Here is a 15,191-nt window from a genome sequence, read left to right on the forward strand (position 1 = left end):
CAAAGATTATTATTGCGAATATTCTGCAAAGATTATTATTGCAAATATTCTTCAGAGATTATTGTGAATATTCTTCAAAGATTATTATTGCGAATATTCTGCAAATAGTATTATTGCGAATATTCTGCAAAGATTATTATTGTGAATATTCTTCAAAGACTATTGTGAATATTCTCTGAAAAATATTATTGTGAATATTCTTCAAAGATTATTATTGTGAATATTCTCTGAAAAATATTATTGTGAATATTCTTCAAAGATTATTATTGCGAATATTCTTCAAAGATTGTGCATATTCTCTGAAAAATATTATTGTGAATATTCTTCAAAGATTATTATTGCGAATATTCTTCAAATATTATTTTTGTGACTATTCTCCTCCGAAGTGTTCCGGATGGCCTTGACTGATCCCGATCGCCATCCCCACCACCACCATCATTGTTGATATTCTCCAACTGTATCTATCTGGGTCACCTTTGTCCCATTTTTTCTTCATACCAACGTCTTTCCACATCTATATTTAGATCGAACTATCGATTGAGACATTCCCGGAGTGGACCAGGGCCATGAAAGCCATGCTGCTCCTACGCCGGTTCCGCGTCCTGATCTTCCTGGTCTTCCTGGTGGCCTGCACGCTCCACATCATGATTGACCTTCTGCCCAAACTGGAGCGGAGGGCGGCGGGTCCCGGAGAACGAGCCGAAGGCGGAGGGGGCAACCCTGGATGCTCCTGTGGCTCCAAGGCTGTGGAGGGGGCTCTGGAGTGGGGCCAAGGGCCACCCCAGAAGCGTCCACCAGAGCCTGACCCCCCTCCTGGGGCCCCCGACGGCTGGCCCAGCAAACACACGTTGCGGCTCCTGCAGGACTTCAGCAGCGAGCCCAGCTCCAACTTGAGTGCCCCTTCCTTGGAGAAGAAAGGGCCAGAGCGTGTTGAAGGCTTCCAAAGGCGTGCCCCACCACCTCCCCCCAACCGCTTGCTCTTGAACCCGGGGCCGGACCCCAACCACAAGGCACTCATTCACGAAGGGGACCCCAAGAGGCTGCTGCCCCCACCGGGTTTCTATGGGACTGGTGAGGAAGGCAGCGAGAAGGCCCCTTCTTCTCCTCCTCCTCATTCCTCATCATCATCATCTCCTTGGGCTTCCAAGCTGGCGGCCCTCTTCCAGCATCCGCTTTACCAGATGCCCGTACCGGCCTTAGGCGACCGTGACGTCTTGTTCAGCGTCAACAGCGACATCCGCTTCAACCCCAAGGCCGCCGAGAATCCTGAATGGTGAGCCAAATTGCCTCATTTGGGTTTGCGGGGTAATAATAGTAATAATAGCTTTAGGTTCTTGTGGGTTTTCTCGGGCTATAGAGCCATGTTCTAGAGGCATTTCTCCTGACGTTTCGCCTGCATCTATGGCAAGCATCCTCAGAGGTTGAGAAGGACCTTCTCAACCTCTGAGGATGCTTGCCATAGATGCAGGCGAAACGTCAGGAGAAATGCCTCTAGAACATGGCTCTATAGCCCGAGAAAACCCACAAGAACCTAGTGATTCCAGCCATGAAAGCCTTCGACAATAATAGCTTTATTTATATCCCACCACCATCTCCCAAAGGGACTCGGGGTGGCTTACAGAACAGCACGTATTAGCAAAATACATGTAAAATATATCAACACTGTGGTTCTCAACCTGGGGTCCCCAGAAGTTTTTGGCCTACAACTCCCCGTAATCCCAGCCTGTTTACCAGCTGTTAGGATTTCTGGGAGTTGAAGGCCAAAAACATCTGGTGACCCCAGGTTGAGAACCACTGCTCTAGATGTAGGTGAACTAAAATGATCAAGGGTCTGGAGAACAAGCCCTATGAGGAGCGGCTTAAGGAGCTGGGCATGTTTAGCCTGAAGAAGAGAAGGCTGGGAGGAGATACGATAGCCATGTATAAATATGTGAGAGGAAGCCACAGGGAGGAGGAGGGAGCAAGCTTGTTTTCTGCTTCCTTGGAGACTAGGACGCAAGGGAAAAATGGCTTCAAACTACAAGAGAGGAGATTCCATCTGAACATGAGGAAGAACTTCCTGACTGTGAGAGCCGTTCAGCAGTGGAACTCTCTGCCCCGGAGTGTGGTGGAGGCTCCTTCTTTGGAAGCTTTTAAGCAGAGGCTGGATGGCCATTTGTCAGGGGTGATTTGAATGCAATATTCCTGCTTCTTGGCAGAATGGGGTTGGACTGGATGATGGCCCATGAGGTCTCTTCCAACTCTTTGATTCTATGATTCTATAACTCCAAAACTCAAGGTCAATGCCCACTAAATCCTTCCAGTATTTTCTGTTGGTCATGAGAGTTCTGTGCGCCAAGTTGAGTTCAATTCCATTGTTGGTAGAGTTAAGAATGCTCTTTGATGGTGGGTGAACTATAAATCCCTGCAACTACAACTCCCAAATGACAAAATCAATCCCGCCCAACCCCACCAGTATTCAAATTTGGGTGTATTGGGTATTTGTCAAATTTTGTCCAGATATTTACATCAAAATTCATAACAGTTATGGATAATTTCATGGTTGGGGGTCACCACAACATGAGGAACTGTATTAAGGGGTCGCGGCATTAGGAAGGTTGAGAACCACTGCCCTAGACCCCTCTGCCATAGAATAATACATGGAGGTATATCTAAAACAAGATATCTTCCTTGGTGTGACATATTGAACCAAAAATTAGGTAGGTATGTGTTGAGCATCCCTTTATTTATATCCCACCACCATCTCCCAAAGGGACTCGGGGTGGCTTACAGAACAGCACGTATTAGTAAAATACATGTAAAATATATCAACACTAGCTTAGGGACCCGGCGCTGCCCGAGTTATTTGAGAAAGGCATTGTGCACCAAGGTTGGTCTTTATCAGTTACTTATGTGGCTTGCAGTGCTCTCAGGAAGTTAGTGAAGGTACTTCGAGTCCCATAGTCCATGGTCCATTGTCCTCCAAACAGCATCAAGGTGTAGAATGGGTCATGGGGGTTCTGTGTCCCAAGTTTGGTCTTGATCAATTATTGGATGAGGTTCACATCAGTCTCGGGAAGTGAGTGAAGGTACTTCAAGTCTCATCATCTTTGGTCTATCCACCTCCAAACCACACCAGGATGTAGAGTGGGTCATGGGGGCTCTGTGTGCCAAGTTCGGTCTTGATCAGTCACTGGATGAGGTTCACATCAGTCTCGGGAAGTGAGTGAAGGTACTTCAAGTCCCATCATCTGTGGTCTATCCTCCACCAAACCGCACCAGGATGTAGAGTGGGTCATGGGGGCTCTGTGTGCCAAGTTTGGTCTTGATTAGTCACTGGATGAGGGTTGTAGTGGTCTCGGGAAGTGAGTGGATGTACTGCAAATCCCATCATCCATGGCCCACCCTCCTCCAAACAGCAGTGGGATGTAGAGTGGGTCATGGGGGCTCCATGTGCCAAGTTTGGTCTTTATCGGTCTTTGTTGGGGGCCACAGTGGTCTGTGGGAACCGATGGGATTGAAAGTACAACAAATCCCATCATCCTTTGTCTGCCCTCCCCCAGACCTCACCAGGATGTAAAGGGGGTCATGGGGGTTATGTGTGCCACGTTTGGTCCAGGTCTGTCACCCGTGCTGGTCACAGTGGCCTGTGAAAGTGTCAGCCCATCAGAAAGCTGCCACATACACCATCCTCCGCATACAAACACTGACTTTTATTATATACACCATCCTCCGCATACAAACACTGACTTTTATTATATACATAGATTAGTAAGGGCTACCACTTCGAAGGTAACTTTAGACTGCACCTTTTCAGGCAGGGCATTGGGGTGCCACTTGGTCATAGAGTTGGAAGAGACCCCAGGGGCCATCCAGTCTGACCCCTTTCTGCTTGGCAAAAAAGCACCATCCAAGCACCCCTGACAGATGGCCATGCAGCCTCTGTTTAAAAGCTTCCAAGGAAGGAGCTTCCACCACATGCCAAAGCAGAGAGGTCCACTGTTGAATGACTTATTCCTAATGTTCAGGTGGAACTTCCTTCCCTATCATTTGAACCCATGGCTCTATTGAGTCCTAGTCTTGAGGGCAGCAGGAAACAAGCCTGCTCCCTCTTCCTTGTGGTATCCTTTCAAATATTTAAATAGCCTCAAAAATATTTATCCCTTACTGTCTGACCTCTCAAGGTACCCCTTTAAACCTTTGGAGCTAGGATCTGGGATACCTTTGGGGGATACGACTTTGTGGGTCTAGGACCTAGGGTACCTTTGGGGGATACGACGTTGTGGGTCTAGGACCTAGGGTACCTTTGGGAGATACGACTTTGTGGGTCTAGGACCTGGGGTACCTTTGGGAGATACGACTTTGTGGGTCTGGGACCTGGGGTACCTTTGGGAGATACGACTTTGTGGGTCTAGGACCTAGGGTACCTTTGGGGGATACGACTTTGTGGGTCTAAGACTTTGGGTACCTTTGGGAGATACGACTTTGTGGGTCTAGGACCTAGGGTACCTTTGGGAGATACGACTTTGTGGGTCTAGGACCTAGGGTACCTTTGGGGGATACGACTTTGTGGGTCTAAGACTTTGGGTACCTTTGGGAGATACGACTTTGTGGGTCTAGGACCTAGGGTACCTTTGGGAGATACGACTTTGTGGGTCTAGGACCTAGGGTACCTTTGGGGGATACGACTTTGTGGGTCTAGGACCTAGGGTACCTTTGGGGGATACGACGTTGTGGGTCTAGGAACTAGGGTACCTTTGGGAGATACGACTTTGTGGGTCTGGGACCTGGGGTACCTTTGGGGGATACGACGTTGTGGGTCTAGGAACTAGGGTACCTTTGGGGGATACGACTTTGTGGGTCTAGGACCTAGGGTACCTTTGGGAGATACGACTTTGTGGGTCTAGGACCTAGGGTACCTTGGAGAGATACGACTTTGTGGGTCTAGGACCTAGGGTACCTTTGGGAGATACGACTTTGTGGGTCTAGGACCTAGGGTACCTTTGGGAGATACGACTTTGTGGGTCTAGGACCTAGGGTACCTTTGGGAGATACGACTTTGTGGGTCTAGGACCTAGGGTACCTTTGGGAGATACGACTTTGTGGGTCTAGGACCTAGGGTACCTTTGGGGGATACGACGTTGTGGGTCTAGGAACTAGGGTACCTTTGGGGGATACGACTTTGTGGGTCTAGGACCTAGGGTACCTTTGGGAGATACGACTTTGTGGGTCTAGGACCTAGGGTACCTTTGGGAGATACGACTTTGTGGGTCTAGGACCTAGGGTACCTTTGGGGGATACGACTTTGTGGGTCTAGGACCTAGGGTACCTTTGGGGGATACGACGTTGTGGGTCTAGGAACTAGGGTACCTTTGGGAGATACGACTTTGTGGGTCTGGGACCTGGGGTACCTTTGGGGGATACGACGTTGTGGGTCTAGGAACTAGGGTACCTTTGGGGGATACGACTTTGTGGGTCTAGGACCTAGGGTACCTTTGGGAGATACGACTTTGTGGGTCTAGGACCTAGGGTACCTTTGGGGGATACGACTTTGTGGGTCTAGGACCTAGGGTACCTTTGGGGGATACGACGTTGTGGGTCTAGGAACTAGGGTACCTTTGGGAGATACGACTTTGTGGGTCTGGGACCTGGGGTACCTTTGGGGGATACGACGTTGTGGGTCTAGGAACTAGGGTACCTTTGGGGGATACGACTTTGTGGGTCTAGGACCTAGGGTACCTTTGGGAGATACGACTTTGTGGGTCTAGGACCTAGGGTACCTTGGAGAGATACGACTTTGTGGGTCTAGGACCTAGGGTACCTTTGGGAGATACGACTTTGTGGGTCTAGGACCTAGGGTACCTTTGGGAGATACGACTTTGTGGGTCTAGGACCTAGGGTACCTTTGGGAGATACGACTTTGTGGGTCTAGGACCTAGGGTACCTTTGGGGGATACGACGTTGTGGGTCTAGGAACTAGGGTACCTTTGGGGGATACGACTTTGTGGGTCTAGGACCTAGGGTACCTTTGGGAGATACGACTTTGTGGGTCTAGGACCTAGGGTACCTTTGGGGGATACGACGTTGTGGGTCTAGGAACTAGGGTACCTTTGGGGGATACGACGTTGTGGGTCTAGGACCTAGGGTACCTTTGGGAGATACGACTTTGTGGGTCTAGGACCTAGGGTACCTTTGGGAGATACGACTTTGTGGGTCTAGGACCTAGGGTACCTTTGGGAGATACGACTTTGTGGGTACCACTTTTAGGGGTCCCCATAAGAGGATAGGATTGTGAGGGAATACTTTAGGAGGTCCTTTTGGGACTGGAGTTTGGAGGGGATTGGTTTAGGGGTCCTTTTGGAGGTGGGACCTTGGGATTACCACTTTAGAGGTGACTTTATGGCTGATGCTTGGGGAGTATTGCTCTAGAGGTCCTTTTGGGAGGTGGGACCTTGGGTTACTGTTTTTGAGGGACCTTTAGAGGTAGGATTTTGGAGATGACCCCTTTGAAGTGCACCTGGGGTAGGACCTTTGGGAGATTAGACTTTTGGCGATACCATTTGTCAAGCAGGACTATGGGGTCCCACTTTAAGAGAATCTTGGAGGATGGGACCTAGAGAGAGTACCACATTAGGGGGTACCTTTAGATGTAGGACTTTGGGTACCAATTTAGGAGATACCTGGATTTTTGAGACTATTTGGAGATGACCCCTTTGAAGTGCACCTGGGGTTGGACTTTGAGGGACCTTTGGGAGATTAGACTTTTGGTGATAGCATTTGTCAAGCAGGATTATGGGGTACCACTTCAGGAGACTCGTGGAGGATGGGACCTAGAGAGAGTACCATATTAGGGGGTACCTTTAGATGTGGAACTTGCTTTTATGGGTAGGATTTTGGAGATGACCCCTTTGAAGTGCACCTGGGGTTGGACTTTGAGGGACCTTTGGGAGATTATACGTTTGGGGATACCATTTGTCAGGCAAGACTATGAGGTCCCAGTCCAGGAGAATCTTGGAGGATGGGACCTAGAGAGAGTACCATATTAGGGGGTACCTTTAGATGTGGAACTTGCCTTTATGGGTAGGATTTTGGAGTTGACCCCTTTGAAGTGCACCTGCAGTAGGACTTTGAGGGACCTTTGGGAGATTAGACTTTTGGGGATTGTCAAGCAGGACTATGGGGTCCCACTTCAGGAGACTCTTAAAGGATGGGACCTAGAGAGAGTTCCATGTTAGGGGGTACCTTTAGATGTGGAACTTGCCTTTATGGGTAGGATTTTGGAGATGCCCCCTTTGAAGTGCACCTGGAGTAAGACTTTGAGAGACATTTGGGAGATTAGACTTTTGGGGATACCATTTGTCAAGCAGGACTATGAGGTCCCACTTTAGGAGACTCTTGGAGGATGGGACCTAGAGAAGGTACCATATTAGAGAGAACCTTTAGATGTGGAACTTGCCTTTATGGGTAGGATTTTGGAGATGTCCCCTTTGAAGTGCACCTGGGGTTGGATTTTGAGGGACCTTTGGGAGATTAGACTTTTGGTGATAGCATTTGTCAAGCAGGATTATGGGGTTCCACTTAAGGAGACTCTTGGAGGATTGAACCTAGAGAGAGTACCATATTAGGGGGTACCTTTAGATGTGGAACTTGCCTTTATGGATAGGATTTTGGAGATGCCCCCTTTGAAGTGCACCTGGAGTAGGACTTTGAGGGACCTTTGGGAGATTAGACTTTTGGAGATACCATTTGTCAAGCAGGACTATGGGATACCACTTTAGGATGGGACCTAGAGAGAGTACCATATTAGGGGGTACCTTTAGATGTGGAACTTGCCTTTATGAGTAGGAGTTTGGAGATGACCCCTTTGAAGTGCACCTGGGGTTGGACTTTGAAGGACCTTTGGGAGATTAGACTTTTGGCCATACCATTTGACCAGCAGGACTATGGGATCCCACTTCAGGAGACTTGGAGGATGGGACCTAGAGAAAGTACCATATTAGGAGGTACCTTTAGATGTGGAACTTGCCTTTATGGGTAGGATTTTGGAGATGCTCCCTTTGAAGTGCACCTGGGGTAGGACTTTGAGGGACCTTTGGGAGATTAGACTTTTGGGGATACGATTTGTCAAGCAGGACTATGAGGTCCCACTTTAGGAGAATCTTGGAGGATTGAACCTAGAGAGAGTACCATATTAGGTGTGGAACTTGCCTTTATGGGTAGGATTTTGGAGATGCCCCTTTGAAGTGCACCTGGAGTAGGACTTTGAGGGACATTTGGGAGATTAGACTTTTGGGGATACGATTTGTCAGGCAGGACTATGGAGTCCCACTTTAGGAGAATCTTGGAGGATGGGACCTAGAGAGAGTACCACATCAGGGGGTACCTTTAGATGTAGGACTTTGAGTACCTATTTAGGAGATACCTGGATTTTTGAGAGTACCTCTCTTGGCATACTTTGGGAGGAATAGGACTTTGACGTGCCAAAGTACCGAAAGGGGCACGGGGATAGGACTCGGGATAGGACTAGCGGGTGACTATTTGCGAGGGTACTTTTGGAGGCCCAGTTTTGGGTGTACCCCTTTACGGGGTGTCTTTGGCAAGGTAAGACTTTGGGCGTATGATTTTGGAGCTCCTTCCTTCTTCCAAATGAGCTGGAAAGAGAGAGAGAGATGTATCCAATTACTCCGATTTGCCATGTTGTGAGAGAACGAAGGGAGAACACATTATGGGCCCGGTTTTCCTCTTCTAAAGAGCTTGGGGACTGAAGTGCTTGGGATTTTTCCCCCCTTGCCACCAGATTAGGGCATGCCTGCGTTTGTGTTTCCACTCATACACAATCTTGGAAGTGGAACCAAGCCTTCATGTGAAACCGACGGATGTTTTGTGTGCACCTCACTAGCTGTGGAGCCAGAATGCCATTTTGTAGAATAGGTTAGTACATGAAAGGGTTTGTGGACACTCAGCAATTGGGAAACAAAGATCTCACTGGGTTGTTGTAGGTTTTTTCGGGCTATGTGGCCATGTTCTAGAGGCATTCTCTCCTGACGTTTCGCCTGCATCTATGGCAAGCATCCTCAGAGGTAGTGAGGTCGGTTGGAACTAGGAAAATGAGTTTATATATCTGTTGAAAGACCAGGGTGGGACAAAGGACTCTTGCCTGCTGGAGCTAGGTGGGAATGTTTCAACTGACCACCTTGATTAGGATTTGATGGCCTGGCAGTGCCTGGGGCAATCTTTTGTTGAGAGTTGATTAGATGTCCTTGTTTGTTTCCTCTCTGCTGTTTTGCTGTTGTAATTTTAGAGGGTTTTTTTAAATACTGGGAGCCAGATTTTGTTCCTTTTCATGGTTTCCTCCTTTCTGTTGAAATTGTCCACATGCTTGTGGATATAAATGGCTTCTCTGTGTCGTCTGACATGGTGGTTGTGAGAGTGGTCCTCCTATGCTATGGACACAGCATATTGTTTGAGTACACAGAAATGCTGGACCACTCCCACAACCACTATGTCAGACTACACAGAGAAGCCAATGCCCACCAAAATTTTCCAGTATTTTCTGTTGGTCATGGTAGTTCTGTGTGCCAAATTTGGTTAAGTTCCATCATTGGTCGAATTCAGAATGCTCTTTGCTTGTAGGTGAACTATAAATTCCAGCAGCTACAATGACAAGGTCTATTTTCCCCAAACTTCACCAGTGTTTACATTTGGGCATATTGAGTATTTGTGGCACGTTTGGTCCAGATCCATCATTGTTTGAGTCCACAGTGCTCACTGGATGTAGGTGAACTACAACTCCTAAACTCAAGGTCAATGCCCACCAAACCCTACCAGTATTTTCTCTTGGTAATGGGAGTTCTATGTGCCAAATTTGGTTCAGTTCCATCATTGATGGAATTCAGAATGCTCTCTGATTGTAGGTGAACTATAAATCCCAGAAACTACTGGATGTAGGGGAACTACATCTCCCAAACTCAAGGTCAATGCCCACCAAACCCTTCCAGTATTTTCTCTTGGTCATGGGAGTTCTATGTGCCAAATTTGGTTCAGTTCCATCATTGATGGAATTCAGAATGCTCTCTGATTGTAGGTGAACTATAAATCCCAGAAACTACTGGATGTAGGGGAACTACATCTCCCAAACTCAAGGTCAATGCCCACCAAACCCTTCCAGTATTTTCTCTTGGTCATGGGAGTTCTATGTGCCAAATTTGATTCACTTCCATCGTTTGTGGAATTCAGAATGGTCTATGATTGTAGGCAAACTATACAACTCCCAAATGTCAAGGTCTATTTTCCCAATCTCCATCAGTGTTCACATTTGGGCGTATGGGGTATTTGTGCCAAGTTTGGTCCAGTGAATGAAAATCTGTCCTGCTGCATATCAGATATTTACACGACAATTCATAACAGGAGCAAAACGACAGTTATGAAGTCACAACGAAAGTAATGTGATGGTTGGGGGTCACCACAACATGAGGGGTCGCGGCATTGGGAAGGTTGAGAACCACTGGTCTCATCCGCAAAAGCATCCTCAACTCCCACAACGTGGGTATGCAGATGATCCCTTGATTGTCTGAAGTGTCCATTTCCAGGAGGACAAAGGCATGGGCCAACTTAGGCCCTCCCTCCAGGTGTTTTGGACATCAACTCCCACAATGTGTGTATGCAGATGATCCCTTGATTGACTAACGTTTCCAGTTCCAAGAGGACAATGGCATGACCCAACTTCGGCCCTCTAGTTGTTTTGAGCATTGACAACCACAACGTGGGTATGCAGATAATCCCTTGATTGATTGATGTTTCCAGTTCCAAGAGTACAAAAGCATGAACCAACTTTGGCTTTCTCTCCAGGTGTTTTGGACTTCAACTCCCACCATTCCTAGCAGCCCCAGGCCCTTCCTAGCATCCCCTGGACCAGGCCCTTTAGGAAAGGAGGAGGATCCAAATGCCCTGCTTCCAAGATCCAAGCTTTCTTCTCCTTGGATCTCTCATCCCAATCCCTGCAGATTTCCAATTTCCTATTCCTGGACTGCAACTCCCAGCAATCCTCCAGGTAGATAGAGATAAATAGATTAGATAGAGATAGGTAGGTAGGTAGATAGATAAATTGATCCGGGAGTTGCAGTCCAAGAAGAGGTAGAAAAGAAAGAAAAGGGAGAAAGAGGAAGGGAAAGAAAAGAGGGCGGAGGAAGGGAAGAGAAGGAACGAAAGAGAGAATGAAAGAAAAAAGGGAAGGAAGGAAGGAAGGAAGGAAGGAAGGAAGGAAGGAAGGAAGGAAGGAGGGAAGAAAAGAGAGAAGGAAGGAAGGAAGGAAGGGGAGAAAGAAAGGAGGAGAGAAAGAGGAAGGGAAAGAAAAGAGGGGAAGGAAGAGAGGAGAAGGAACGAAAGAGAGAATGTAAGAAAAAAGGGAAGGAAAGAAAGAGGGAAGAAAAGAGGGAAGGAAGGAAGGAGAGAAAGAAAGGAGGAGAAAAAGAGGAAGTGAAAGAAAAGGGGGGAAGGAAGGGAAGGAACGAAAGAGAGAATAAAAGAAAAAAGGGGAGAAAGGAAGGGGAAAAAGAAAGGAGGAGGGAAAGTGGAAGGGAAGGGAAAGGGGGAAGGAAGGGAAGAGAAGAAATGAAAGAGAGAATGAAAGAAAAAAGGAAAGGAAAGAGGGAAGGAAGGGAGAAAGAAAGGAGGAGAGAAAGAGGAAGGGAAAGAAGAGGAGGAAGGGAAGAAGAGAAGGAAAGAAAAAAAGGAAGGAAGGGGAGAAAGAAAGAAGAAGAGAAAGATGGAGGGAAGATAGGTAGATAGGTAGACCAATCAGAAGAACTACTGGGAGTTGTAATCCAAGAATAGGTAGAGAAGGATAAAGGGGGGGGGAAGGGAAAAAAGGGGGGAAGGAAGGGAAAAGGAAGAGAAGGAAGGAAGGAAGGAAGGAAGGAAGGAAGGAAGGAAGGAAGGAAAGAAGGAAGGAAGGAGAGAAAGAAAGGAGGAGTGAAAGAGGAAGGGAAAGAAAGGGGGTGTAGGAAGGGAAGAAGAGAAGGAAAGAAAGAAGGAAGGAGAGAAAGAAAGAAGAGAAAGAAGAGAAAGAAGAGAAAGAAGAGAAAGAAGAGAAAGAAGAGAAAGAAAAGAGATACGGAGGGTAGATAGGTAGATCAATCAGGAGAACTACTGGAAGTTGCAGTCCAAGAATAGGTAGAGAAGGATAAAGGGGAGAAAGAAGAAGGGAAAGAAAAGGGGGGAAGGAAGAGAAAAGGAAGAGAAGGAAGGAAGGGGAGAAAGAAAGGAAGAGAGAAGGAGGAAGGGAAAGAAAAGGGGAGAGAAAGGGAAAAGGAAGAGAAGGAAAGAAGAAAGGAGAAAAAGGAAGGAAGGAAGGAAGGAAGGAAGGAAGGAAGGAAGGAAGGAAGGAAGGGAAAAAGGAAGGAAGGAAAGAGGGAGGGAAGGAAGGAAGGGGAGAAAGAAAGGAGGAGAGAAAGAGGAAGGGAAAGAAAAGGGGGGAAGGAAGGGAAAAGGAAGGAAGGAAGGAAAGAAGAAAGGAGAAAAAGGAAGGAAGGAACGAAGGAAGGAAGGAAGGAAAGAGGGAGGGACGGAAGGAAGGAGAGAAAGAAAGGAGGAGAGAAAGAGGAAGGGAAAGAAAAGGGGGGAAGGAAGGGAAAAGGAAGGGAAAAGGAAGGAAAGAAGAAAAGAAGGAAGGAAGGAAGGAAGGAAGGAAAGAGGGACGGAGGGAGGGAGGGAGGGAGGGAAGGAGAGAAAGAAAGGGGGGAGAAAGAGGGAAAGAAAAGGAAGGAAGGGAAAAGGAAGGAAGGAAAGAAAGAAGAAAAGAAGAAAAGAAAAAAGGGAAGTCAGGAAGGAAAGAGGGAGGGTAGGAAGGAGAGAAAGAAAGGAGGAGAGAAAGAGGGAGGGAAAGAAAAGGGGAGAAGGAATGAAAGAGAGAATGAAAGAAAGAAAAAGGGAAGGAAGGAGAAAAAGAAAAGAGGAGAGAAAGAGGGAGGGAAGGTTGGCCACAGCAATGTGTGTATGGGTACAGCTAGTACAAAATAAATGAACAATTTAACAAAGGAAGAAAACAAAACAAAACAGACAGATTAAACAGTAAATAGTAAAAAAAAAAAATAGTTAGAAGCACATTTAAAACACTGTGGTTTCAATAAACTAAACAGAAACTGAAATATCCGAGTATATTGATAGAACAAAGGCTTCTTCCACATTAAGGGGGGGATCTTTCTAATCATTTGTGAACCCTGTCAGTTGCCTTTTGACATTGTGGTTGCATATAAGGTAGACCCAGGTGATGCACTCTCCTCTCGCAAGGTTTCCCACCTCCATTGGGCTCATCCTCCTGGGATAAGAAGCAGGGCGAGATGCAGCATTTCTCTGGAAGCTGTGAATAGGGTCGTGGGATCCTTCCCGTGTTGCTCTAAGGCAATTGGATGCATGGAACGCGCCCCGAAGAGTGAGGGATGGAAGGAGATGTGCCGTGTTGTATGTTCCCTGCACCCTGCAGACATGCTCCCCCAATCCAACACAAAAGGGAGACCTGCCGTAAGTAGGGCAAGCAGAAGGGTTGGGAGCCTGTTTGTCAAGGCAGGCGGATGATTCGGTTCGCCGACGGAAAAGAAGGACAGATTGGCCTCCCCTGCTCTCCCAATTATGAGCCTGGAAATTTCATCCGTCCCAGATAAGATAGGTAGGATGGAAATAGCAAGGCCGGCCTGCTTCTCTTTCCTTCCTCCATCGCCACCATCGTGATTGTATAATCCCTCCCTCTGTTCCCCCTTCTTCGATTTGCAGAATCTCTTTAGTCAGATTGGATCTTGCTCTCGAGATCCAGGTGTGCGTCCTCCTCCCCATAACGTCCCTCCCTCCTGCCAAAAAAGATCGAGCGTTGGAACATTGGGTTCCTTGAAGGCATCCGAATGAACGAACAAACGTGCAGGTTTGGGGATGCGTTTTTCCCTGTGCCGAGATGCAGAGGAGATGACATAAACAAGCCAGCTTCCACATTCACAACATCATCATCATCCTCGACCAAATGACTGGCAAGATTGGAATGCACATTGCAGGCACAATCAGGCTGCCCTTATCTATCTATATATAAAAAAATGCTCTGTGCATAATGAGTTCCTTAAAAACAAAAGAACCAATGAACAAAATCACACCAAATTTGGCAACAAAACGTCTCACAACACAAGGAGTGACCATCACTCAAAAAACTATGGTTTTGTCATTTGGGAGTTGTGGTTGCTGGGATTTATAGTTCAACTCCATCAATGATGGAATCGAACCAAACTTGGCACACAGAACTCCCATAACCAACAGAAAATACTGGAAGGGTTTGGTGGGCATTGACCTTGAGTTTGGGAGTTGTAGTTCACCTACATCCAGAGAGTACTGTGGACTTAAACAATGATGGATCTGGACCAAACTTGGCACAAGCACTCAATACACCCAAATATGAACACAGATGGAGTTTGACATTTGGGAGTTGTAGTCACTGGGATTCACAGTTCGCTTACAATCAAAGGGCATTCTGAACCCCACAAATGACAGAATCGGGGCAAACTTCCCACCCAGAACCCCTATGCATGACCAACAGAAATTACTTAAGGTCATCCAATCCAACTCCCTTCACCAGGGCAAGAAAAGGTAATCAAAGCCCTCCTGACAGAGAGCCATCCAGCCATAGATATAGATGGATGGATGGATGGATGGATAGATAGATATGATTCACACACACACAGATATAGTATCATCGATCTGAAAGGGACCCTTAAAGAAGGACAGTCATGTGTTGCATGTTCCAGAGTAGGCAAACCAGACACTCCACATCAACACTGACAAAGAAACAACAAGAAATATTGTTTACCCACAAGCATCAAGACATTACATAGATTAGAAACCAATACTTTCTCATTCCCTTTATTTTCCAGATCAACAAACTGGGCCACAGCAACACATGGCAGGGGACAGCTAGTTTAGTTATAAATCCCATAAGACTCAGTAGCCTCTACTTAGGCATCCCAACCCCGCAGATGGTCTTGCAAAGGTTGTGTTTACTACTTAATTGAGGTCAGGAGTATTGAAACAATGTGGAAATTTGGGCCACCTTTCCAACATGGCCCCATTCAAGCAGATACGAAGCCTTACCAGAAGTGGTCAATGGTACCTCTTTGTATGACCTGCCCCATAACCAAATGTGACCCCTTCCTCCATATTTGAATTTGCAAATGCCTTGA

General features: G+C 47.0%; 1 protein-coding gene across 1 annotated transcript in view; it reads left to right on the top strand.

Annotated features, from left to right (window-relative positions):
- The first annotated feature begins 291 nt into the window (after positions 1-291).
- LOC132780034 (extracellular serine/threonine protein kinase FAM20C) overlaps positions 292-15,191 on the top strand; it is a 148,258-nt gene continuing 133,358 nt past the window's right edge. The window contains exon 1 of the mRNA XM_067461339.1: positions 292-1,273. Within this exon, the coding sequence (XP_067317440.1) occupies positions 567-1,273 (707 nt within the window). The 5' untranslated portion in view covers positions 292-566. The remainder of the gene's footprint in view (positions 1,274-15,191) is intronic.

Source organism: Anolis sagrei, chromosome Y (genome assembly GCF_037176765.1).
Source record: "Anolis sagrei isolate rAnoSag1 chromosome Y, rAnoSag1.mat, whole genome shotgun sequence".
Classification (NCBI taxonomy): domain Eukaryota; kingdom Metazoa; phylum Chordata; class Lepidosauria; order Squamata; family Dactyloidae; genus Anolis; species Anolis sagrei.